The 26,309-nt window shown below is 47.6% G+C and overlaps 1 protein-coding gene across 2 annotated transcripts in view; it reads right to left on the bottom strand.

Moving 5' to 3' along the window:
- The window catches only part of ARID1A (AT-rich interaction domain 1A), a 548,770-nt gene that overhangs the window by 459,012 nt on the left and 63,449 nt on the right, over positions 1-26,309 (bottom strand). For both annotated transcript variants that reach the window (XM_085647728.1, XM_085647729.1), the window contains exons 2-4: positions 24,533-24,742; positions 19,612-20,127; positions 14,527-14,637 (exon numbers count right to left, since the gene is read on the bottom strand). In XM_085647728.1, the coding sequence (XP_085503854.1) occupies positions 14,527-14,637; positions 19,612-20,127; positions 24,533-24,742 (837 nt within the window). The remainder of the gene's footprint in view (positions 1-14,526; positions 14,638-19,611; positions 20,128-24,532; positions 24,743-26,309) is intronic.

Genomic DNA, 26,309 nt, shown 5'->3' on the forward strand with positions numbered 1-26,309 from the left:
GCGATGGCCTACTTCTGCATCGCCTTGCCCTTCTTTGTCCCAATGAACCCCACAAAGAGCTGATCGTCAATCTGATGTTCCCTGGTGCAATCAATGTAAAAGCTATGCACTCTCTTGGGAGTCCAAATGATTGAGGCTTTCCTCCCCCGAGGGATGAGGTGGAGCAAAAAAGATCAGAAGGGTGATGGGGTTGTCTAACATGAAAAGGCGTTACTACCTTCAGAAGGAATGCAACTCGAGTTCTTAACACCGGTTTGTCCAGAAAAAAAGATGGTATAAGACACATGAACCGAAAGGGCCTGAAACTCACTCTAATATTGTACTGATGTTATTGCAACCAGAAAGAAATTTTTCAAAGTCTGAAGGCATAATGGAGAACTGCATTAGCTCGAAAAGGGTACACAAGGAAAGTGAGAACTACATTAAGTCACACTTCGGGGTCACAAAAGGCTTTCAAGGAAACAAATGTTGCAAATCATTAAGGAAACGCATCACAACAGGTAATTTGAACAAGGAAGGCTGGTCCGACAAACATAAGAAGTCAGAGAGGGCCGACAAGTAACCTGTGCCCACTTTTAGTCCGTGCTGGGACAAAGACAGAAAAAAACAACAAAGACATTCAATAGCTTGGCTTGCAGCGGATCAGTCTGACTGGCACCAAGCCACAAACTTTTCCCAGCGCCCGATGTACACTAATTTTGTGGAAGGACACATGGCAGTCAGGACTATAACTTCAGAAAGGAGATCAACTGACACTGCTCAATCTCTACCGATGGAGGTGCAGGTTGTGCAGTCCTGGATACAAAACCCTGCCTTGCTGCTTGACAGGAGAGCCTTCTTAAGTGGGAGCCTGATTGGAGGACAGATGCCAAGGCCCAGTACTTCTGGGCAGAACATTCTCCTAGACCAATCCAGAGCTTCTAAGCTAAATTGGGCATAGTCGTTTCTGATCCTCAGGAAAGCCCAAGAGCAGGAGAGGCATCAGCAGGAAGGCATACAGCAGTCCCATGATTCACTATACGTGGAATATATCTCAGAGAGAGCCGTTCTGGGAACTGCAGTGCACAAAGGTGCTGACGTTGCACGTTCTCAGTGGAAGCAAAGAGATGGAGCCAGGGTTCTCCAAATTGCTGTAAGATGTCTTGCACCAAGTCCAAGTGTAACTGTTACTAGTGATCCGCGAGGCATCCCCGGCTGAGTTAGTACACACTGGCATTTAAAGACCACGCCAGGTGGTGTACAATCCGGGAACTATCCTGATGATTCAACCTGTTCCAGAGGCACAGCCCACCTGGCATAGAACCTAGGACCACAAGCTGCCCTGATTGTTACAATACTCTTAAGGCAGTGGTGCTGTCCTTGAGAACTTATCCTCTGAAGACCAGAGTGCTGTGATCGCTGCCTCTACCAGATGGCCTCCTCAACCCCCAGTGGCGATTCATCTGCCACCACCACCAACTATGGGTGAGGCAGGGAAAGTGGTCTCTTCCTAGTCCAACTGCTGTCGAGTAGCCACCACTGAAGATCTTTTGCATTCTTCTCCAACACCTAGATGGAATCTGACAAGATCCCCTGGTGCTGGATCCACTGGAACTTCAGATCACAGTGCAAGGCTAGCATGTTTATTCTGGCATGGCAGGCGAGCAGGAGGCAGTAGGCCAAGAAGCGTCAGAGCCATCCTCAATGAGACCCAGGGCTGAGGATAAAACATCAGGATCATAACCCAAATGTCCTGAACTTATTGGTCCGGAAGAAATGCCTGAAAGCACACCCTTTACAGGATGGGTCCAATGAAAGGAAGTCTCTGCAAAAGGAGTCAGGAGTGACATCAGCAGGTTGAGAACTCCAACAATGTCAGGAGACTCGCAGTCGTCAGGAAGCGGTCCATGACGGACTATGGCGTACCCACGTTAAACAGCTAGTGGTAAAGGTAGGAGAAAATGAGTAGCCCCAACGATGGTCAGCGACCACGGCCATCTTTGTCAACTCTTAAGGGGTAGTGATGGGTCTAAAAGGAAGCATGGTAAATTGAAAGTGCTCGTGGCCCACCTTGAACAGCTGATAGCAAATATGAGCCTGCAAGACAAGGATGTGAAAATTGGTTTCATGCAGATTCAACGCCAACAGTCAGTCTCCAGGATCCAAGGCAGATAGAACCTAGGCCAGCATGAGCATCATGAATTTGACCTTTTGAAGGAAAGCACTGAGAGGACAAACATCCAAAATAGGACGAAGGCCTCCTTCCTTCTTCGGCACAAGGAAGTAGTGGAAATAACATTCAGTTCCCACTTCTGAGGCTGGTACCCGTTCTACGACTCCATTGGCTGTAAGAGCCTAGACTTCCAAGCACAAAATAGACAGATAGTCTTCCGAGAGCTGCTCTGATGTAGGTGGAAGGTGAGGTGGGTTGAAAAGGAATGGCAGGGTGTAGCCCCTTTGGACAATTTCAAGAATCCACCTGTCGGATGTGATGCTCTGCCACCCTTGAAGTAAGTGGCTGACCATGCCTCCTATCAGTTGGCTCTGTGCCACTAAGCATGCACTAACAAGTTTTTGAAGTTGCTGGCATGGGGTGTGGGATTGGGATGTACGCTGCCTTGGTAAATGTCTGTTGGGCCCAGTGCCTTAATCTCGAAAGGGCTGTAACACCTGAGCAGGAACCGAACACTGTTGATACCTTAAGCCACCGGCATATATCAGAAAAGGGAGAAACTGTAGGGGGTGCAGACTGGTGCTCAACGACTTAAAGAGTGTGCCCTGGCTCGGCTCTCCTTAAAATGTTTCATGGCCAAGTCTGCCTCACCGCCAAACAGGATGTTCCATCGATGGGCATGTCCACTGGGAATTCCTGGACATCCCTTAAGACGACAGTGGATCTCATCTACTAGTAGCACCATACTTGTTCCAATAGCCCTTCCTAGACAATAAGTGGCGACTAGCCCTGAAGTGGATTACTAACCTGGCCCCATGCCAGCCATCCTCCATAGTTTGGGCCAAAGAAGCCCCTACGTCTTCTGGGACTGCTGGTTAGACCTCCCCAATAATGCCACAGGGGACCTGGGTGTAAACTCCAAGCAAGCTGGCGGCCCTCAAGGATAGGCAAGTTGATGAGAACATTCTCTTTCCAAACATCTCCATACATTTGGATCGTTATTAGGAGTAGTCAGAAAGACATTAAGATTAATTCTGCTGATGGACACCTGCACCATTAAACTTTCAGGAGTTGAATACTAGGTTAAAAACTCAGGGCCAACTGCCGCTGGTCTTTTGCAGTGTGACGTGACAATTGATGGGAGGGCCAGAACATGGCTCTCCCACGTTTCCAAGAATATATTAGTGAGGGCTTCACTGAAGGGTAGAAGAGGTTTGGTCGATGCCTGGTAAGGCTTAAGTACCTCAGTAAGAACATTTGTTTTTGTCTCAAAAGTTGGGAGATGGAGGTCAAGGACTTTAGCAGTCCTCCTAACGACTGTTGCAGAGGATGTACTATCCTTTGTTGCTGGTCTAGGGAAGCAAACCAATTCAGTATCGGGTGACATATCCAACCCACTGGCATATTTCAGATCTATGCACCAGTTATTCTCATCATAGGGTGGGTCAAACCTTTCCCCATCACCTCCATTGTCCTCTCAATATGGCCGACTTTGGTCGGAATCTAAGCCAAAAAGTTGGTGTATTTTCTGTACATGAAACATTTAGCATCCAACACTATTAACCCTAAGCTGGTATAGGATGTTCCGGTAACTCACATTCATTGCGGCAGCGACGACCCTACAGTGCTTCAGGCAAATGTTCTGTTGCATTATTTTTTTTTTTAGGTAAGTCATGCCCCCTTGTATTCTGGATTTGTATTGTTGCCACTCAACTATGTAATATGCATTTCTGTGCTTGTATGCTTCACGCGCACTCCCCGCCAACACTGCAGATTATATTACACTGGATACAAGTTAGCCTTTATCTATGCTCACATTATACCAACGCACATCTCTTGATGTTCAGGTCTGTCTTTCCTGTACCTGCTTGTACTTTATTTGAAACATGTAATTGCCTGGATCTTTTTCCACAGTCAATATGTGACAGTATGTACCCCACGTGTAACATTTGTATCCACTATCTTCTATGTAAAGTGTTCTGATGCCCTCTGGCCACGTTTGCACTATATAAAACTCCATAAATAAATAAATGTCTGAGAGATATTAGCTGCACCACATTAGTAACTGGGCACAGCCTCAGACGAGATGAAGTTGGTTTAGAGTTGGATACCACATTAGGTTGAGGATCCACCTCCAGCATCAGTGTAGACATGCCAGGGACCGGCGCAGTTTGCGTTGGACCTGAAGTCAGCACAGACGCCGGAGCGGAACCCAAAGAGGGCCTAAGTGGCACAGATGGCACCGAGGACGGAAGTCCCCTCTGATCCTGGGGGCCCGAAGGAGCCGGAAGCATGCCAAAGATGCACACCATGGCCCTTATAAAGCCTTTGACCTGCTGCAATGTTGCCGACAGACCCAGAAACTCTTGGTGCATCAGAACCAAAGTCGGAATTGGCTCCTTGATGGTAGAGGTACAAGACCTGGAGGCACACCGGTGCCCTCACACCTTCTCTAAAGATCGAGAGGGGCAGGAAGCCGCTGAGTCCCACTGGACTTCTTGCATTTCTTCTTCGGCTTTCCTGAAGGCTTTGACCACGAAGAAGATCTGCAGCGCGAACAGCTTTGGGAGAGGGATCTGCATGGAATATTGCAGTGTTAAAGCACACTAAGCTTTGCTTTGCGTTCTGGATTCATTTTGGCGCAGTCATTGCAGGCCTTGGAGTTGTGCGTCAAACCTAAACACCTGAAGCAAACTCTGTTGAGATCTGTCATATAATAAACAACAATAAGACCCTACAAGATTTAAACCCTGTTGTATTAGAGTGCGACATACCCTTGCACACTGTAAAAATTTACAGTGAAAAAATATCTACAATGACTGAAGTAAAACAAGAGCATCTGAATGCACAGAAAGAAAGAATCTGACCTAAGCACACACAGATAGCACTTACATGCGGCACAGTTTGTCACTTCTAGAGTGGAACTGAGTCCACGCGGTGCCCCCTACCATCACACAGGAGCACTGCTTTTTGAGTTTCCGGATGCAGTATAGTGCCTGGGAATATTCACAAGGTGAAGAGGAATCTGCGGTTAGAAGTACCTATCATAACACCAAGACTAATTGGCCACAATGCAGCATTAAACAAATAAAAATAAAAGCCAAAAAACCCACTACAACAAAGATATTAATTTGATGATCCTCCTAAAAAACAAACACAGTGCCATGCACAATTAAATATAACTTTGTCCAAAGAATTCTCTAACACCTCAATCACAGCTATCAGAACATCCGGACTCAATCCTCCCGTAGGTAGTAGTCCTGGGTAACGCAAAATCATTTCAATACTGTATAGAGAATGAGAACACCTGAAAATTAAGCAAATAAATGCAAGAGGCTTTGTTCACTTGAATGACTAAACTCTGAAGCAAAAATGGATGATCACGATTTGAACTGTACCAACTGCAACTGTTGATGAAACACCTCGTTTGAGGGAGCATAATATGTAATCTTAACTGCAATGCAGTACAAATCTTTTTGCACTGCAGGCACAGAGGTAGTCTTTGGGAATGAGGGGTAAAAGCAACAAAAGGGTAATGACTGCAAGACCAGGATTATAATGCTGTGCATCAATTTTTGAGCTGTTCAATAACATGCAACGTTTGCAAAACAAAGTGGAGCAAAATTGTTGATGCACTTTTACGAAGCTGTTAATGTCACATTACAATATTCTGCTACATTTTTTACTTTAAGACACCTAATCAACAACCATTATTATGTTTTGAGATTTCTGAAGCACAACAAAAACCCAGAGTGTGTCCCGGGGCTACATAAGGAAAAGAGGAAAGACAGCAAACTTGAAGGAAGAGGGTAGTTGTTGAATAAATGGGTTTTGACCTTTTTTTCTATAAGACAAATCTTTGGAGTTAAATTACAAGAAATGAGGAAGTACCAGAGTTTGGAAGCCAGAACAGAAAAAGAACGACTGCCTAGCAGTTTCTTAAGGAATCGAGGCACTCTCAAAAGATTGGCAGTTTGAGCCTGTAACCTACTAGCAGGAAGATAAGGACGCAAACTACAGCTAATAGACCGGGACATGGGTTGTTGACCACTTCGAGAGCCTTGAATCTGTAGCGCTGCTTAATGCGGAGAAAATAAAATTCTGGTAAATGAGCAGAGACTGATGAAAACATTGGGAGAGCCAGAATGAGCCTTGGTGCAGAATTCTGGACCATCTGGAGATGCTGGATCAGGTAGCTTGAGTTAACACAATCCAAGCAAGAGCTGACTAAAGAGTGAATCACAGTTTTCAAGCACAAAGAAGGAAGATAGAGAGTGCTTTTTATAGCATTCTTAGAAAAAGTAAATATCACAACCAAAAGTAAAACCATCACACTCGGCGCCACCAACCATCAGACCGTTCAAAAAATAAATCGAAATAACTGCACTGCTAAGCAAATCATTAATTGCATGGAACACTGGACGACCTATGGTATTCTATTAAAAAATGAGGGGGAAAGAAATCAACACCCAAACCAAACTCACCAATACAAAAAAGACAACACTACATAAAAAAACACTACCACACACACCCAGAACACCAAAGGCTGTCCATATGACAATGAGTGCCTCTCTAACAGCACTTTACAAAATGATAATTCTCCATCACCTGCTGCTAAAAGCAGTGCCAAGCACAAACAAGGAAGATAGGGAGTGCTTTTTATAGCATTCTTAGAAAAAGTAAATACCACCACCAAAAGTAAAACCATCACACTCGGTGCCACCAATCATCAGACCGTTAAAAAAAAAAAATTGAAATAACTGCACTGCTAAGCAAATCATTAATTGCATGGAACACTGGACAACCAATGATATTCTATTAAAAAATGAGGGGGGGGGGGGGGGGGAATCAACACCCAAACCAAACTCACCAACACAAAAAAAGACAACACTACATAAAAAAAACACTACCACACACACCCAGAACACCAAAGGCTGTCCATATGACAATGAGTGCCTCTCCAACAGCACTTAACAAAATGGAAATTCCCCATCATCTGCTGCTAAAAGCAATGCCATATGCTACAATACCCAAAGGTACAGAACATCACAACTCACTCCACCAGTTAATTGCCTTCAACACTCACTTTACAGAACACACCACATTTAATAAGTGTAGAAGCCATTGCCATATGGTTGGCTATGCAATTTTCTCCAACCCAACAGGACCAACCCTTCAAAAATGTGAAGTGCAACACAGAACTAACAGTGGAAAGCCACAACTGGTGAATCAAAAAGGGCACTCCATCACCATTCAGCCAATACAGCACATACACTACACAAAACCTGGCTATATTAATCCGTTCAAATAATGATGAACAACTCTCACTCACACAACCATTAAGCTCATAGTACAAGTTACTTACCTTCGGTAACGATGTATCTGATAGAGACTATTCTAGCTGCAGATTCCTTAACATAGAATTATCCCCAGGCATGAGACTGGATCCGGAAAATTTTGCCACAGTATTTCTGCGCGCCGGGGGCGGTACCACGCGACCCCGCCCTGACGTCATCCGCTGAGGTGACATTAGCGAGGTCACATAAGTCCCACCCCGGCGCGCTGACAACGCGGAGCCATCAGAAACAAAACTTTAAGAGTATGGAAACAGAGTATGAAAAACCAGTGAAACAAGAGGGAAGAAGCGAATGGTGAGGAACAGCACCATTAGGGACAGTGCCAAGCACTGCAGTACTGAAAGTCATAGAAAGGAAGGAGCAAAGGCACCGCTCCTAGAAGCAACCCCGTAAGGCAAAGGCGACATCCCCCCTGGAGACAGAAAAACATATGAAAAATGTCGGGGCAGACAACAGAATGGCAGCAATCGCAATCAACAACAGGGAAGGGAGACAAGTCCAGAACGGATGAGGAACGACAAATCACTCCAAGACAACACCAGCAAGGAGTGTCATATCCTCTGTAAAAAGCCAAGGACTGAGGCACAGCCAAGAGACCCCAACTCAAAGGGGTTCAGAGGAGTCAGAAAACCCCAAGCAATGAAAGAAGAAAGGGAGAAAATTATGAGTAGGCCCCACACTGGAAGAACCAGGCTGCAGGGATGCAAAGGGACATATGAACTTACCCCCCAATCACCAGAAAATTAGGAGTGGAACAAATAAGAGAACAAAGCATTCCGCCAGGGAGGAAGAGAAAGGGAGAACCCACAGAAGACAAATGCCACCCAAAGGAAGGCGAGTGCAGTAGACCAAGCTGAGGGGTCCTCGCAGAACGGGGAGGAAGGGCAGGTCATGAAGGAATCTGCGGCTAGAATCGTCTCTACCAGATACATCGTTACCGAAGGTAAGTAACTTGTACATCTGATAGAGACTACTAGCCGCAGATTCCTTAACGTAGAATAGATACCCTAGCCATACCCAGAGGGGAGGAGGGTCTGCGAGAGAACCTCACCAGCTTGGAAGAACACAGGGCCCCAACAGGGGATGTGTCATGGGGACAGGAAGGATGGCCCGGCCCCCACCAAGCAGAATTAAGCAAGGAGAAGGGAAGGCCAGGATATCCCAAGCCAACCCGAGGAGCAAAGGGTGTCCGCCTGAAAACCCGGAGGGGCAGAAGGCACCCCACAAGTATCGGAGGAAGAAAATAACCACCCTCAAGGCCAGGGAAAAGAGAAGGAAGGCAGAGCCTGCCCTAGGAGAACACACACACAGCGAAGGGCACAGTCGAATGGGAGTCTATCCCGAAGCAGGGAACAAGGCCAGAACAGTTCCACAGTCGAGAAGCACAGACGTGAGAAAGAAGACACAGACACGCAAAGCTCCAACAAACAAGAGACAGAAGCACACGCTAACACAGCGAGGCCCACGGAGGGGGACCAAACTACCATGCGCGCTCAGCAAACAGCTGGCAAGACTATAAAGCAGCGGCTCAGAACAAGGCGAGCGCACGACGAAGACAGAAAGGCTCCAGCCGAAACGGCGGAGAACCAGGTGGAAACACCAAGACACAACGCTGCAATGAGCATGACAAAGGCCGGTCCGATGATCCAGAGGCGAAGAGGGATAGAAACATCAAAGAGAGAGAGAGAGACCGCACCACGCGGCATACTGTGACGCCAGGAAAACGCGAGGAACCTGAGAAGCTATCCACGCCCGCCAAGCTTAAGACAGGGCTATACAACAACAAACAAATACCCCACCTATGGTATGAATCATCCCTGAACAAAAACAGGGAAACACCTCTTAGGGAAACCTGCAGCAGAGGACAAGAACATAAAAGACCTGTAGGAACACCACAGACGGCTGACCAAGCAGTCAAACATCTCTTAGGGAAATCCACAGCAGAGGCCAAGAACCCAAAAGACCTGTGGAGAACACCACAGGCGGCTGACAAATCAGCCAAAAGAGACACAAAGGTCCAACCCGAGGACCTATGCAGCTGCACTTAACAGCAAAAAACCACCACCCCAAGCGGAAAGGCTGAACCAGCAGCCCAAAAAAATAGAGGGGTCCACTGAAAGACCCTGAAGGCACTCCAAGCCGCACACAGCACACAACGGGCCAACGAAAACCTAAGGCCCCAAAGAGTGAAGAGGGATAACACCTCCATGAAGCGCCGGAATGTTGAGCTTACGGAGTGGGCGGGGGACGAAGCCCCGCAAGGAGTCTCTGAATAGCTGCGTCCGCATGGGTGTGAAACAACAGAGTGCCATCAAAAGGTAAATCCACAAGACCCTCCCGAACATTTTCTGAAAAGACACCATCCCGCAGCCAAGCATGGCAGCGGAGGGCCACAGAACTCACCATAGCACGGCCAAGGGAATCAGAGACGTCCAAGGCCGAACGGAGAATGAAGGTAGCTAACTCCTGACCATCCCGCACATGGTGCCGCAGATCAGCGCCGGCACCCTCCTGGGAGGCACGAGACAGAAGGGACTCCGCGGAATCCCACAGATCAGAAGTGGCCCTGGCCAGCACACAAAGAGTGTTGAGTGCACGCAGAGCAGCGCTAGTGGAGGCGAAAATGTTACGCCCCCAGGAGCCCAGCCACCGAGCCTCCCACGACGGCAGAAGAAGCACTGAAGGCAAAGAAGGAAAAGCAGCCAGCAGGACAGGGCCCTGGGCTGAGGGGTGGGAAAAGAGGCAAACCGGATCATGTGGAGCAGTACGGTGGCGGTGAAGGAGCGGTTGAGGCACTGGATCCCCCGTGGCAGGGTGCCCCCAGGCCCCAGAAGGGAGTTTTGGAGCGTCGCTTCAAAAGGGGGAAGCGGTTCCCCTCCACCAGAGCCCTGGTGGAGAACCTCTAACAAGTGGTCGGTAGGGAGAGGGGCAACCGGATTGACCATCTGCAGAATGGCAGTGGCCGTGGCAATGGCCCGGACAAAAGCCAGACTCGCCTCCGTAGGGCGTCGTGAGGGGGAAAGCAACTCCTCCGTGGGTGAGGGCTGCAAACTAAGACGCCCATCCCCATGCCCCGCTGGAGGCAGAACAGACCCGCCCCTGTAGGATCGGAAGCCCACCGATGAGAACCTGAGGGGTCTCTGGAGAGGGCGGAGAAGCCTGTGTGGCCGACAACTGTAGAGAACGGAAGAGTGGGGCTGAGGGCGTGGAGACGGCGTAGAATACGCCCTGGAATCCGCCGGGGAAAAAGACGCGGCGCCCAGTCTCCGGTGAAGAGGAGACGAGAACCCTCCGGAGAGGAAGGGACGTCCGGTGAAGTATCCACAAGAGGATGCCGGGACAGCGCCGGGGAGTCTACCACAGACACCTATGGATCCTTGACCGGCACCGAAGCGTCCACCTGCGGCGCCGGGTCGACCTCCGCCACCACGTGCCGCATCGGAGAGGAGGGCGGGGTCGGAGCCGAAGCGGCCAATGAACGGCGCCGAAAAAGCGCCGGCTCGGCCCCCGACGAGGCAGCCACCTGCGCCGAGGACCGAGAGGGGCCCAGGGAAGTGCCCCGGTGCCCGGCCTCCACCCACGGTACCGCCCCCGCCGGGGAGGCAAGTCGCTGGCGCCGGAGAGGCGTCGGCTCGGCCTTTAGGAAGACAGCCACCTGCCCAGAGGACTGAGGGGGACTTGGGAGCGAGCGTTAGTCATGGGCCGAGGAAGGGAACCCCGAAGGGCCGCACCTCGACGGCACTACACCACCAAATCCTGAAGCCGAACTCGCCGGGGGCGAAGCCGCCAGCGATTCCGCAGAGGGCCCCGCGCATGGCGAGGAATCTACGGACAGCGTAGGAAGAGGAGGAAGGCCCAAGGAAGCCTGCAGAGCTGCAGCGTAGGCTTTCATCTGGGCCCTCGTAACCCCCACGCCGGGAAACGGCGGATAGGGTGGCGACGGATGAGGTTGCACGTCCCGGGAGGGTCCAGCGCCCTCTGCCGAAGGAGGGCGGCCGCTCGACGGCAACCTGCAAGACTTACCGACAGGCGAACGACGCCTGTGGGGCCTCGGCACAGGACGATGCCGCAGCCGAAAACGGCAGCCCCTGGACCCGTCCGAGGTAGGAGACGGACGCTGCGAAGACACCGACCTGGACAACCTGGTCGACAGCAACTTCATCCGGCGCTCCCGCCAGGACTTCGGCTTGAGATGCTGACAAGCCTCGCAGTCCGTAGTGTCATGGTGCTCGCCCAAGCACCACATACAAATAGTGTGAAGGTCCGTCGCCGACATCTGACGTGCACAAAAAGTGCACGTCTTGAAGCCCAAAGGCATGGTACACTGTTCCCAACTTAAGGCCAAGGAGCACACTTCGGATCCGCGATGCACGTGGAAAAGAAGGAAACTGACGTCAGCGCGCCAGGGTGGGACTTATGTGAACTCGCTGACGTCATGTCCGCGGATGACGTCAGGGCGGGTCGTGTGGTACCGCCCCCGGCGCGCAGTGATGCTGTGGCATAATTTTTCGGATCCTGTCTCACGCCTGGAGATAATTCTACGTTAAGGAATCTGCAGCTAGTAGTCTCTATCAGATTAATACATTAGACATTACACTGCATTTCACTTCTATACATTACAACCTGCAAAACACCCTACAACACTCCAATATGCTACAGACCTTATGCGGCCTAACTTGACAATTAATAATGTGCATCCACCACCTTCAAAGCACAGAAGTCAAACAGCAAAGCCAACCTGCCCATCTTTTTCCCATTTGCGTAGAAATACTTCAAAAATGATATGCCACAATCAAGTTAGACAAGATATTATTACAGCCACCCAGTAATCTTCAATCACAGTAAGCAAGTTTTCACATTTTAACCGCACAGTGCATAACAGATACAATACGCACCACGGGGCTTCATCATCAATCAACACTTATATACCCCAGATAAAACAGTGCATTAGAACCAGCCTCATATGGGGGGGGCAAAATGGGAGGGAACATACATTCCACATAACGCTACAAAGCCACAAGTATGGCTGGTTCCATACAAACACTAGTAATATGCTAAAAGTTGTGTAAATCACATTTAAATCAATTTACTACTCTCCATTTGAAGCGAGGGAGCTTCAAAGTCCAACTGACCTTATCCCTCACAGCAGAAAAGGCAACTCTACTGAGCTGGACACCCAGAAAAATCCAGCTTAAAAAATGAACAACCAATTCTATTCAACCACTCGTCAGACTAGTAAGATCGGTCAGGTCAACAGACCCAAAAACAAGTTAGCTACCACACTTGAAAATCAGGTCAACAGCAGAGGCGGCCATGTGCACTCCAAGTAAACTGTTACTTAGGCTAAAACCCATGATAACCAAGTGATTAACCGCCTTTTGGTTACCTGGGAACCCCGATCAGCAACTTCTTCGCCTTCATCATAAACATATCTATCTACAGCAGCACATTATCTACTGGAAGAATCCATCAGTTGACCGGGAAAAACTCAGCAACTACAGCCCCAACTTTCTCCTGCCTTTCCCATCCAAGGTAATGGGGAAACCATTCAACGTCTATATGGCAACCCTGGCACACATCCTCAGAGCCCGAGATCAACGTGGTTTCCTTCACAGACGACACCCAGCTTATCCTCTCCCTCATCCAACTAAAACACCAACAGGACCAATTTCACAATCTGTTATGATCAATGTGGCTAACTGGATGAAGCAGAACTGCCTGAAACTTAACACAGACAAGACAAAAATCCTGATATTTGGAAACAAGAGCTCCCCATGGGACTACTGGAGGACAGCAGAACTTGTATCCACACCCACAACCTACAGACCACGCAAGAAACCTGGGAATCATCCAGGACAACACACCAGAAATCACCAAGCAGATGAACGCCTTGTCTTCATTCGGTTTCCTCATATTAAGAATGCTCCACATGATCTTCAAGTGGCTCCCAACGTATACAAGACGACCTGTCACCCAAGTTCAAATAACCAGCAGACTGGACTACGGCAACCCACTCTACGCCAACACCTCAAACCAACTAATTCAAAGGCTACAAATGAGCCAGAATGCCACAGCCAGACTCATGCGGGACATTCCAACAGCGCTCACATCACCCCACACCTCCGAGAACACCACTGACTACCCATACAGGAACAATGCCATTTTAAGCTACTCATCCACACCTACAAAGCCCAAAATAATGCCAGACCTGCATAACTCAACAATAATTTTCACTTCTACCAGCCTTCCAGACCACTGCGCTCAGCATCTCTCTCCCTCATATGAGTTCCTTGCATCCCCCAAAGACTTTCCAGTGGCCGGTCTTTCGACCTACAATGCAGTTAAGTCCTGGAACGACTTACATCAACACATAAGATGTCCCTATCCCTTAACGACTTTTGCAGGAAGCTAGAGACCTGGATGTTCGACTGGGAGTATCACAAGTCCTACACTCCTGCTAAGAAGCTGGATACCCTCATGGGTGGTTAGCTGCGCTCTACAAATCAAAATAACAGAACTAACATAACTTATGCTAAAAAGATTGTTACATTTCTTTAACAACTATGAAACTGTCCATGAATATACAACCAACTTAATCCAAAAGTCAAGCAGCACTACCAAATGCACATAGTGTCACCCAACAATCTTACAGAAAATGTAATCTTATTCCACCCAAACATAATACTCAATAGAAACAGTCCACTAAACTCAATAGCCAATCAAGGACCCACTAACTGCTGAACACTAACTCTACCAAATGCCAATAGCTACCATGTTGTCTATTATAGTTAAACTTAGTATTACACAACTTATTATCTGGCACCCAATTGCTTCTCAGCTAACCCAAGAATAATCAGTTTGAAGTGATAACCAAATAAGACCCATTTTCTCTCTACAACTTCAACATCACAGACCTTTGGAAAAAATGCCAAAAAGCCTACAAACCAGATACTGAACCCCAGTAATCTGTGACGCACATGCCAGTTCAATGTAAGTAAAAAAGAAAGCAGAACTCACCGGCAGGCTGGAGGGCCTTGTCTGGAGACTTAGTTCATCTTGCCCTCCTTTACTGGATGTCATGGAAGGGGTTGAGGATGCTTGGGAACCAAACGAGTCCTGTGATAATTCCTAAAATACAAGGGTACCATGAGATCTGACGAAACATACTAAAACAGATGCGCATAACCAACCACAAATTATAGAACATTCAAAACCGTCATGAACTAAAAGTGCAAACATTAGAAAGTTACTGGTGATGATGGTTTTCCAAAGATGATCTACCAAGCACATTTCCAATATTTCAACCTCTTCCTCTCCACCACTCTAAAACAAAAACCACAGATCAAAAAAGTGGACGATTAAAAAAAATATATGCTGTAGATGATGTCTGGCCATCACAGCCCCAGCATACATAATTAGGCATACCCAAGTAGCCACGTATTAAGGATACCATTAACCCAGGGAGGTATCATATTACCCTGATGAAAGCCCCGGACCTCTATAGTCCTTAGAGTTGGGCTGAAACATGTCGGTATAACACAGGATCACAGAACCCCAACAGTCCTCAATACCCACGAGATATTGTTTTTAACTTTCTCTATCTTCTCCACTAATAAAGTGATGCCTTAGAGAAGCTGAGGGATTTTTAATCTCTAGAAAAACCAACTGGCCACCTTTTACTACATACTCAGCTTTTGCAAGGGGGACTATGGTGTGGGTGCGCGCGGGAATCCCTTTTCAATATATTCGACAAATAGTAGATCCAGGGGGCAGATTTGTGGTGGTGTCGGGGAGGCTAGATGGGCGGGATATAGCAATAGGAAGTATCTACGCCCCTAATGTGGATCAACCTGCATTTCTAGCACAACTATCACAGACACTAGCGTCTGTGTTGACTGGTTCGGTGCTCTTAGGAGGGATTTCAACAGTATTACTGACGTCAACTTGGGTCGTTCCCACCCGCCGCTCCCTGACGCTCCCACACATAGAATTGCTGAGGCTAGGCGAAACTGGCAGCGACACTGGGGGTTGACAGACACCTGGAGAGCTCATCACCCAGAGGAGAAAGACTATTCTTACTTTTTTGCCTTACATGAGTTGCATGTTAGATTAGACTTAATACTGTGCTCCCCGGATGTTCATGGAGGGGTCACCCTGAGTGAATACTTGACTAGGACGATCTCTGATCAAAATACCCTGCTAGTATCTTTGAACTGGGTACAGACTAGGCCTACAATCCCTAGCTGGCGGTTGAGGCCGGAGGTACTGGAGGATCAGGTGTTTCGAGACACGATAGGCACTGCTATAGAGGATTATTTCCTAACTAATGCCAACACAACAACAAGCCCACTCATTGAATGGGAAGCTTTTAAAAGTTATTAGGGGCCGATGTATTGGAGAAGCGGTGGGGGTGCGGAAGGTCCTCCTGCGTGATGTACAGGACGCGGAACAGCAGCTTCGGGAAGTAGAGAGAGATAGGCCGGAGAGCGTGGACAGACAAGCTGATCTCCTTGCGGCCAGAGAGACTTTGGCGACACAGGTGGTAAGGTTGCACTGTTTCGATTACAGGGCCTACACGGCACAGGCCCATGCTGAGAGGAACAAGTCTGGGGCGTTGCTGGCTTGACTGGCCAATCCAGATGGTAGAGGGACATCAATCCTGGAACTGCAGGGGAGGAATGACGAGGTCTATTATAGTCAACTGGATATTAATACCCAGTTCTTGGAATATTATACTACCCTATACCAGTGTAAGCTCGATCCAACAGTACTAGAAGGAGCGGGAATTTTAGAGGATGTAGAACTTCCTCAGATCGATGCAGATGCCACAGAGGCTCTGGGAAGGGAAGTCGAACTTGGAGAGGTGCGAGGGCCCATAAAACACATGGCCAGGAATAAGACTCCGGGAACGGATGGGCTCCCAATTGAGTTTTATTCCACATATGTAGATATATTGGTTCCCCAATTGATGGCCCTATATAATAGAGCAAAGCGAGACGGCCATCTACCCACTTCAACGAGAGAAGCGGTAATCATTCCGCTTTTAAAACCTGGCAAACCAGCCTGGGATCGCACTGCATACCAACCCCTCGCCATGCTCAACTTAGATTATAAGATATTGAGTCGCATTTTAGCGAGCCGACTGATGATATACATGACGACGGTCGTACATGCCGACCAAGCGGGCTTTATTCCATCCAGAAATACAGCAATGAGTATTCGTAGACTTCTAAGGCTGCGACCACGTATAACAAAGAAGAAGCTTGCATTTTATCAATCGACAATGAGAAGGCTTTTGATAGCCTCGAGTGGCTGTATCTTTTCAGCGTCCTGAGAGCGTTCGGGCTGGGTGAAGATTTCATAGCCTGGACGACAATACTATATAAAAATTCTACTGCTAGAGTGCGAACGGGAGGACTGATCTCAGAGGCCAGCGCAGTGGGCAGGGGGACGAGACAGGGATGCCCGCTGTCTCCTCTCTTGTTCGTGCAGGCGGTGGAACCTCTGGCCGTGGCAGGTAGGGGGGCGCTATTAAAGATGGTCACGTTACCTAGACTACTCTATTATTTCGGATCGCTACCACTCTGGATCCCGCACAAACTCTTTACCCAGCTCAACACCATGACACAGGATTTTTATGGGGCACTGGGAGACGCAGAGTGGTGCTCACCACCATGATGAGGCCCAGGGCGGAGGGGGGTTTTGCGGTGCTGGATTTTAAAGCTTATTATCAGGCAGCTCAATTACAGTGGTTCACGAAGTGGATGGCGGGCCGACTCCGGAACGTGGAGGACCTTGGGGGCTCGGACCCAGGGCTGCGACTCCTATCCCACGTGTTGTTACGCCTCCCTTTGAGGGATGGGGAAGCCCCAGCGGACATATGGGTGATGGGCAGATGCTGGAATCGAGCTTGTGGGCGAGCACGAATAAGATCCCCGTATGCACCAGAGACCCCGCTGCTGATCTGCGAGGCGCTGCCCCATGGTGGGGACTGGCATAGGCTACGAGCATGGGAGGAGCTGGGGATATCTACTATTGGAGATCTCTATGAGGACAATACTTTACTCCCTTTTAATGATTTACTAGAGCGATACGACCTCCCCAGAGGTGATTTCCTTTTACATGCTGCTCTGACAGCAGCTATCCGTAAACACTGGCGGGAGGGGTTGACGGAACCTCCGACCTCCCTGGCTTGCCAGTACATAGTAGTAGCGGCTGGAACTATTAAAGCAGTCACTTGCTCTACCGACGCCTTCCGCAGGAGTCACATCGACCCCTGACAGTCCTGCGTCTCAAATGGGAAGCAGACCTAGGTGAGCCCTTAGATGAGAAACCGTGGGGAGAATTGGTAGAAAGGGCTAGGAAAAATAAATAAATAAATAAATAAAAATCAAGAAATGTACGCTTCCAGCTGATACACTTTTTTGTCCTCCACAGGACATACCTTACCCCGTGCAAGATTAACGAATATTTTGGGTCTCGATCCGCCTGCCCACGGTGTAACCTGGAAAACGCAGGGTTCTTACATATGTTCTGGGACTGCCGACTACTGGAAGGGTTCTGGAGAGGGGTAACGACTAGACTAGAGGATACAACAGAACGTGACATAGCGCGGACACCAGGGTATTGCCTCCTACACTGGTTCCCTCACACTGCCAGGAATAAGGTCACTAGCAAATTTATAGACCTGGGGTTGATGTTAGCCAAAAGGGAACTCACTAGCCATTGGAAGGCGAAAAACGCTCCTAGCGTACTGAGATGGACATGGGAGCTTATAAAGTGGGCGGACTGCGAAGGGATCTTCAGACTGCAAATGGCCCAGAGGAATGGAAGTGAAAAGACACTGGAGGAGGCGAGAGCGTGGGTGGCATTAGTGGAGGTGTTAAAGCAGCCGAGTGGCGAGAACGCAGCACACCCTGGCGGGGCCAACCCGGATGTGGAAAAATCAGTGCCTAATTTATTGAATGACCGCGAGGGTCGTCCAAGAAATTGCGATCCCAATTGGGATCGGGCCTTTTTAGGGAACTACACTACTTGGAATAGCAGGACTGGTGCCCTATCAGACTGGTTAACATTGCCATACAGGGAATTGGATGAATAAGCGACATGGATGGGGGGAAGGTGAGTATTGGGTGGGGGCAGGGGGGCTCTCTCTTCGTTGGTTGCTATGGGTTAATAATGGAACAGAAAGCTGCAGCGATGCATGGCTACCCAGGGGGTACAGATTCCGACAAGTCCGAGGGCCCCAAACTGCATTAGGTGAATCACCAACTTCTTGCGTTAGAGCACGACCAATGCCTCCTGGGAGGAATCGGCTTGAGATTAATGTGTATGGATGTAGACGGCTATTTGTTGAAATCAACCTGTAAGTTTAGGTTCATCTCTGTAATGGTACGGATTGCTTTATTATTAATTAATAAAAAAATCTGTTTACAAAAAAAAAAAAACACGGGTCACCCGTCTCGTAAGTGCTCCCTAGTACCACACCTGTGGTATTAGGTGGGATACTTGTACGTTAAAAACAGATACACTAGGGAGGACGTGTTCCGCCATCCCCCCTTCAATTGTGAAGAGACCTCTCAACTCTCTGGATATGCAAAGGTTGCCCCTGATCAGATCTGAATTTTAAAGTACATCTCAGAGACTTTATCTGAGCCAAGTCAATTCTGTAGGAGCAGAGCTCCCTTGCGGTCGTAAAAGTACTGCCAGATGTTACAGAGATCCCTTCTAGCAGCAGGAAGCATTCAAAGCTCAAGGAACCCATGGTGCAGAACCTCTACAACTACATGCTATATCCAACCCTGTCCAGCATCTGACTGCTGTGTATCACCTTCACACCAACTAGCCTTAGGAATACTGTCAGATGACTCCCCACAGCCTGAATAATTATAATCTCAGTAACTCTCCATCAACCCTAAGAAGGGAATAAATAATTGCCATATTTCAAAATAAGGTTCATTTCTATGTTACAGATCTCACTATTTATTCCATGTTATCCTCACTTCTTAAGCTATTATCTACGTAAGCATGTAGACAACAGTGACCAATCTGACCAAACCACTTCTGGAGGCAATATATGCTTGACACAACCTCAGGTCCTACCTGTGGGGGAGGAAATCGTTGCTGGGAGTATGTAGATGACTGCTGCTGCTGCTGCTGCTGTTGCTGTTGTGGCGGTTGCTGGGGATATGAAGACTGCTGTGGATGCGCCGAAGGAGCTGGAGGCTGTGGCTGCTGCTGCGAGTAGGAAGCCTGCGACTGTTGCTGAGCATAGGGAGACTGAGCTTGAGGATGTTGCGGAGGATGTTGTGGCGGATGCTGAGATGGATGCGGAGTTGGATGCTGGGATGGGGTTTGTGGAGGGGCAGGCTGTTGCTGGCCATATGGAGATGGCGATTGCTGATGAGAAGGCTGAGACTGTTGCTGTGAGTAAGCAGGTTGGGAGGACTGAAGTTGTTGAGACTGAGGTTGTTGTTGTGGGTAAGGAGATTGGGAAAGGACAGCTTGAGTCGGTGGTTGAGAATATGGTGCCTGCTGCTGCGGATGGGGACTTTGCTGATTGTAATATGGAGACTGGGCTTGTTGCCCATACCCGCCCTGCTGTCCATATGGAGGAATCTATACAAAAGAAAAAAAAAGACAAAAATCAGAAAATTATGGGCAGGGAAAAATCACCTTTCTTTATTACAGATGATTATGGTTAGAAAAGTTACTCTCAACTGAACAAAGCCTTAATAAATGTAAAATAAACCCTTATGCAGGCAAAACATTCTCCAACTAAGTAACAACAGGTTACATTGCATCTCAATCATAAATGGAAATGCAAGTCCCTGACCAGCAACGTTAATTACACAAGGGGGCAAGATAAACAAAAACGTAATCAGGTTTTACAAAAGACAACAGACAAATGAAGGTTTATTTACCTCCGGTAAAGCTCTTTCTTGGTAGACTATCTACCTGCAGATTCCTCACCTTTTAATATACCAAGCGCCGTTTGGGTTCGGAAACATTTTCGACAGCTCTCCACACTGGGAGGGGCCATTGGCTCCACTTCAGCACTGTATGCGGTGAACATGTGACATCACTGCAGCCATAAAGCACCCTTTTTGGGTGTTGTCAGTTTACGTTCATTTGTTACACGCCTTCAAGGCAGACGGAAAGAAGTAAAATCAAGAAGACAGGTGCACTATTTTTGATTCATGTAGGGATCCCATCAACAGGAGATGTGGGATAAACAGCCATGCAATAGGGAGGTGGTCGGGTCAGTAAGCAATCTGCAGGTAGATAGTGTATCCACCAGAAAGAGTGTCACTGAAGTTAAGTTACTTTTTCTTCAGATGGACACTTCTACCAGCAGATTCCTCACCTTTTCAATAGATTCCCAAAGCAGTACTCAAACAGGAGGTGGGTGCATGGCTGGACTAAGCGTGCAAAATTGCCTTCCCTTCTCACTTCAGAATCCAAACAGTTATACTTGGCAAAAGTGTGACGGAAGCTCATGTGGTCTGTTACAGTAATTCCTCCCGCCAGCGGAGAAGTAGAAGAATTTTCTTTGGTGGAATAAACACAAATACTTTCTGGAGGTTTCTTGCGTGCAGAAGCATAGCACATTTTGATGCACAGGATTATCCATCTTGATCAATTCTTCTTATGGACTGCCTTGCCTTTCACCTTCTTCACATAGCCCAAGAAGAGCAGATCATTCAGTCCGAATTCACGTGTTCCCTTCAAGTAAAAGCTGACCGCTCTCTTGGGATCAAGTCAGTGAAGTCTCTCCTCTTCCTTAGGTGGGTGCTGAGGAGGAAAGACGGTTGGCAGGGTGATGAATTGGCCGATGTTGAAAGCGGTAAGTAAGCATCTTCTGCAGGAAGGCAGCCCTGGTTCTTAACACTAACTTGCTGGGAAAAAAGGAAGGACGTTTGAAACTAGAAGCTTCTATCTTGCTAAGATGTCTAGCTGACCTTCTAGCAATCCTAAAAAAGTCAGCAGTCGCAAAGGGCAACAGTGTATCAGTTCAAACAGGGAATATATAAGAAATAGGAGAACTAGATTGAGTTCTCCTTGAAGAATTATAAAAGGAGCTCGGGAAACTTACTTGTAAGCCCTTTCAAGAACCTCAAAACAACGGGTGACTTCAACAAGGAGGGCTGGTCAGGCAGGCAGGAGAAATCAGACAAGGCCAGCTAAGTAACCCATAATAGTGCCCAATGCGCACCCCTGCAGGGCTAACGAAAGGGTGAAATGAAAGGCCAACAGGAGGGCTCAGAAGAGGGCCTACTGAGTTGTCCATACACCATTTGACGTAGTCGCACCATCCGCCTAAGTACACCATCTTGGTGTTGGCTGAGTGTCTACAGCACAGAAAATACCATCTACCACTTCAGAAGGCAAAGAAAGAGACCTCAGGTTGCCCCACTTTTCCCCACTCCATCTCCAAGCATTTAAGGTGGAAGCTCTGGAGGCTGTGGTGTACAACCTGCCCCTGCGACTTCAAGAGGAGGTCTGCCCTGTGAGGGAGACAGAGTGTACAGGGAGAGGTGTATGAGGTCTGAATACCACACCCGTCGTCCATCCAGGGATATCAAAATTACTTGGGTCCCATCAATATGTTCTCTCCCTCAAAACACAAGGACTCAAAAGGTATGGGAGGAAACACGCATTGAAGCGGAAAGTTCCACTTCAAGTAAAAGGCGTCCACCACTGCTCCCTGCATCAGATGCCTGAGGCCAAACCATATCAGGCAGTGAACATTCCCGTGAGTGGTAAGATGAATGCCTCAGAGATGGAAAATGTCCAGGACTACCTCCGGATGAATACGCCACTCGTGCTTGGGCAAGATTAAACAAACTGAGACTGTCCACTCACTCACTCACTCCGGTCAGGTGATTTGCTACTAAGCATATCTGATAACCCCTGAGCCCAGAACGAGAGTCACAGAGCTTCTCAATAGAGAAGACACAAACCTACTCCCATTGTTTGTAAATGTATTGCATTACAGTCATATTGTCTGTCAAGCTCTGGACAGACTAGCCACAAAGGGAAGGGAGGAAGGCCTGGCAAGCTAGATTCTTCTGCAGGCCAGAGGTCTCAGATTTAGATACAGCCTTGGAGATCTCAATCATATTGGAACCACGGCCTGTGGAGGCACAACTGGAGAGACCTCATGTGTCTGCATGCATGTGTGACCAACAGAATGCAGGAGGCTAGCAGACCGAGCAGACGTAAGATTGTAAGGTCTGGAACAATCACTCCGTTTTTAAACATCAGAATCATAGCCTGTATGTAGTGAATCCTTTAAAAAGGAAAAGCTCAAGTCAAAGTGGGTTCCAGTAACTGCCCCTATGAACAGGATGCGCTGAGAGAGCACCAGGTGAAACTTGAGCTTATTGACTGAAAAGCCTAGAACGAACAGCAACATGGCAGTCATCTGTAAGTGGCAAGACACTATCTTTGAAGTGCTAGATTTGATGGGCCAGTCGTCTAGCTAAGGGAACACTGGGATTTCGGCAAGTCTGAGATGGGCGGCAACCAGTGCCATCACCTACGTAAAGACTCAAGTGAAGGAAGAAAGTGAGGCCAAATGGAAGTACTGGTAACGTTTGGATCTGACCGTAAAGCAAAGATACTTCCTGTGTGACCACAGGATAGGTATGTGGAAATAGGCATCCTGCACGTCGAAAAACAGCATCAGTCTTTGGCTTTATGCAGAAGCAAAACTTGAGTCAGGGATAGCATACTAAACTCTTAGCTTTTGAGTATCCAGTTCAGAATCTGGATGTCTAGGATCAGACGAAGACTTCAGTCATTTTTGGGGACCAGGAAGAAACGGGAAGAGCACCCATGACTGGGTTCCTGCACTGGAACCAACTCCACTACATCCTTATCATGCAGGTTTCGAAGCTTCTGCTGTAGGACTCGCAGGTGGCCTTGATGGTCCTCCTGAGGATCAGAGTCACCAAAGAAGAATAGGCCCTCTTCCATATGCTGTTGAGCCTCTCCTTATGAGTGGTGGAGCAAACCTCCAAGCTTAAGAACCTTGGGACCAATTGGGCCAATCAGCACTTGAGAGTGGATAACAGATCTGTGGAAAATGTCAAACCGGCATTTAAAAACATTGATTGATCAACCCTCGGAGTGGGGAACTCTGGGTAAGAGTGATGAGACTGGGGTCAGTGACCCAGGCAGTAGCATCTCCAGGATCGGCACAACGTCAGATGGACCCGCAGAAGCCGGGTCTTCCATGACTTCTTTCATCAATTCCTGACCCAACGTTAATGGTTGAGATCAGACCGGGGGTCTTAGCAAATTACTTTTCGAAGAGTGGTGTTGTCCGGATTCATATTGCTTCCTCCTCTTATGCTTATTTTTGGACAACTTCAACAACAGCAGTGACTTGGGCGACGTCGAACCTGGTCTGAATTTTCACCATCCATAACACTCAAATCTTGCTCTTGGCATGAACATTTTGACCCCCTGTACCTTGATGGCTTTAAGGTGCATCTTCCGACTTGAGTCGCAGGTCTTGATGTCATGGCCATATCCTAAATACCAAAGGCACATTTTGTGAGGGTCTGTAATGGACATCTGCCCATTTGGGGTGTGACATGAGTGCAAAAACGAAATCTGTTAACAAACATTTTATGTGAACGGCAGCAACAACACCTGAGGAGATTGAGAGCTCCGGATCGCAGCGATGACATGGGGGAAAAGGGAACTGAAGGCAGACCGCAGACAGGTGCGCTTTATGACTCAAGTGACGTAACAAGAGTAACCGAGGTAGAGCCAGCATCCCCCACCAGTGTGGCGAGCTATTAAAGAGTTTCTGGATACAGACTGGGGCCTGGGATATTCAAAATGTGAGGGATCTGCAAGTAGATGTATTCATCAGAAATGATAGGCTAATTTAAGTTGAATTGCTTATTATTTGCCCCCTGTCGTCATAAGTAGCAGGGCTGTCTGCTCTTGGATACTGTCTGGTGAGCTAACATTGTGTTACCAAAATGGAATGTTTTTAGCTGCTCACCTGTTGAGCATATGGGATGTTTCCCATAGTACCCTGTGTCCTGCCCTGCATCATGGGGTATCGTTGTGGAGTCTGTGGTCCATAGGGCTGTCCTGGGTAGCCATGCCCCTGCTGTGGCACCGGTGAAGGTCCCTGCTGTTGAGAATATGGATTACTCGCTCCGTATGGCTGAGGTCTCATCTTTCCCATCTGATCCATTGGGCTTGATGACTGCAAACGAAAGCAAAAAACAAAATGAACTACAGAAGATTTTGTTGTAAATAGAATTACACATAATTAACGATTTACAAAATTCTGTCAGAACTATTAAACAATACACAATCCAATGTAGCAAAAATAGTGCATGAGACAAACATCTGAACCCAAGCCCTTAAGAATATGAACTCTAGTAAGAATGACTACAAATTGCCTGTGTCTAAGAGGATTAGGTCTATAGACATACAGTGACAAGGCAGATGTTGGGAGATTAAATCCTTTCTGCATAAAGACACTTTGACTGAATCCCTGTTGTATTTACAAGGCACACTAATGTTTCTCAAAAATCAGGAGTCCAAAAGAGTCAGTGGCAAGGCAAAAAGACATGTTCTGGCTTGGCAATGGTCTCATGTTCAGTTCTTCATTGATATGGCTGGTAGGACTTAATTCCTGCCACCCCAAAAATGGGGCAGGTTGATAATTGTGTCCAATGACCAACTATACACTTTATTAATTATTAACCAGTACACAAGTAACATTCAATCAGTTACTTAGGCAGGTCAAAATATGTTGAAGTGTCAGCCTTGATAAGTGGGGAACACATTTGTACACGAAAAAAGCTCTTGGAGGCATAATGAAACCTTGTACAATAAGTGAGAAGTAAATCTGATGAAGAATCCTACTCTCGCAAAAAGTAAGAAACAGTAAGCCGAAATAAAATTCTAAACTCTTCCATCACTCTTTAAACATCCATCCACTATAACAAACCAGCCCTTAAAAGATAACCTGGCAGCACCCAAAATTGCAAATCTAAACTCTCATCTAACACAGCAAATATAACAAACTAAATCCCTACTCAAATCTCAAAAACCATTAACCAGCAAATATGTCTGAGAAATAAATGCCAAAGCCCTTAAAGGTTCAGGGCCACATGTATGACCTGTTCATTTTGAGAGTCCCGAACTGTGATTTTTTTGCGACGCACAATTAGGAACTCGCAAACTGCGATGTACAAATGTGTCTAGAGTCTTAATGGGGTCGCAATTGACCTACCTCATCAATATTCATGAAGTCACAATTTGCGACCCACTAGGAATCGCAAAAAACACAGGGATGGTGGCTTGCTGGGGACCGCAGACCACAATGTCTGTTTCAATAAAGCAACTCTTTTTTTTTTTTAATGCAGCACATTTTCCTCAAAGGAAAACCGGCTGCGTTCCCCCTCAAAACATTTTTACAAGTAGGCAGCGGTCGCTGAGACCATTGCCTGCTCTTAAACATTTTCGCTGCCGTGTACAAAGGGGAAGGGGTCCCTTGGGGACCTCTTTTCATTTCCGACTGGCTTATCACCCTACTTGAAGAAGGTGGCAAACTGCGAATGTTTTGCGACCCCATTCCAGTTGAAAAATATTCTTACATCCCCTTGTGACTCGTTATTAGGAGAGTATGCACTTGACATGCCCCTGAAACTTCCTAATACTGACTCTCAAACCCTATTTTGCAAGTCAGTAATAGGTTACAGACTCACAAAATAGGGTTAGTACATGGAAAAGCGTCTTTAGCGGCCACAAACGGCTCAATT

This window comes from Triturus cristatus, chromosome 3_2 (genome assembly GCF_964204655.1).
Source record: "Triturus cristatus chromosome 3_2, aTriCri1.1, whole genome shotgun sequence".
In the NCBI taxonomy this organism is placed as follows: Eukaryota; Metazoa; Chordata; class Amphibia; order Caudata; family Salamandridae; genus Triturus; species Triturus cristatus.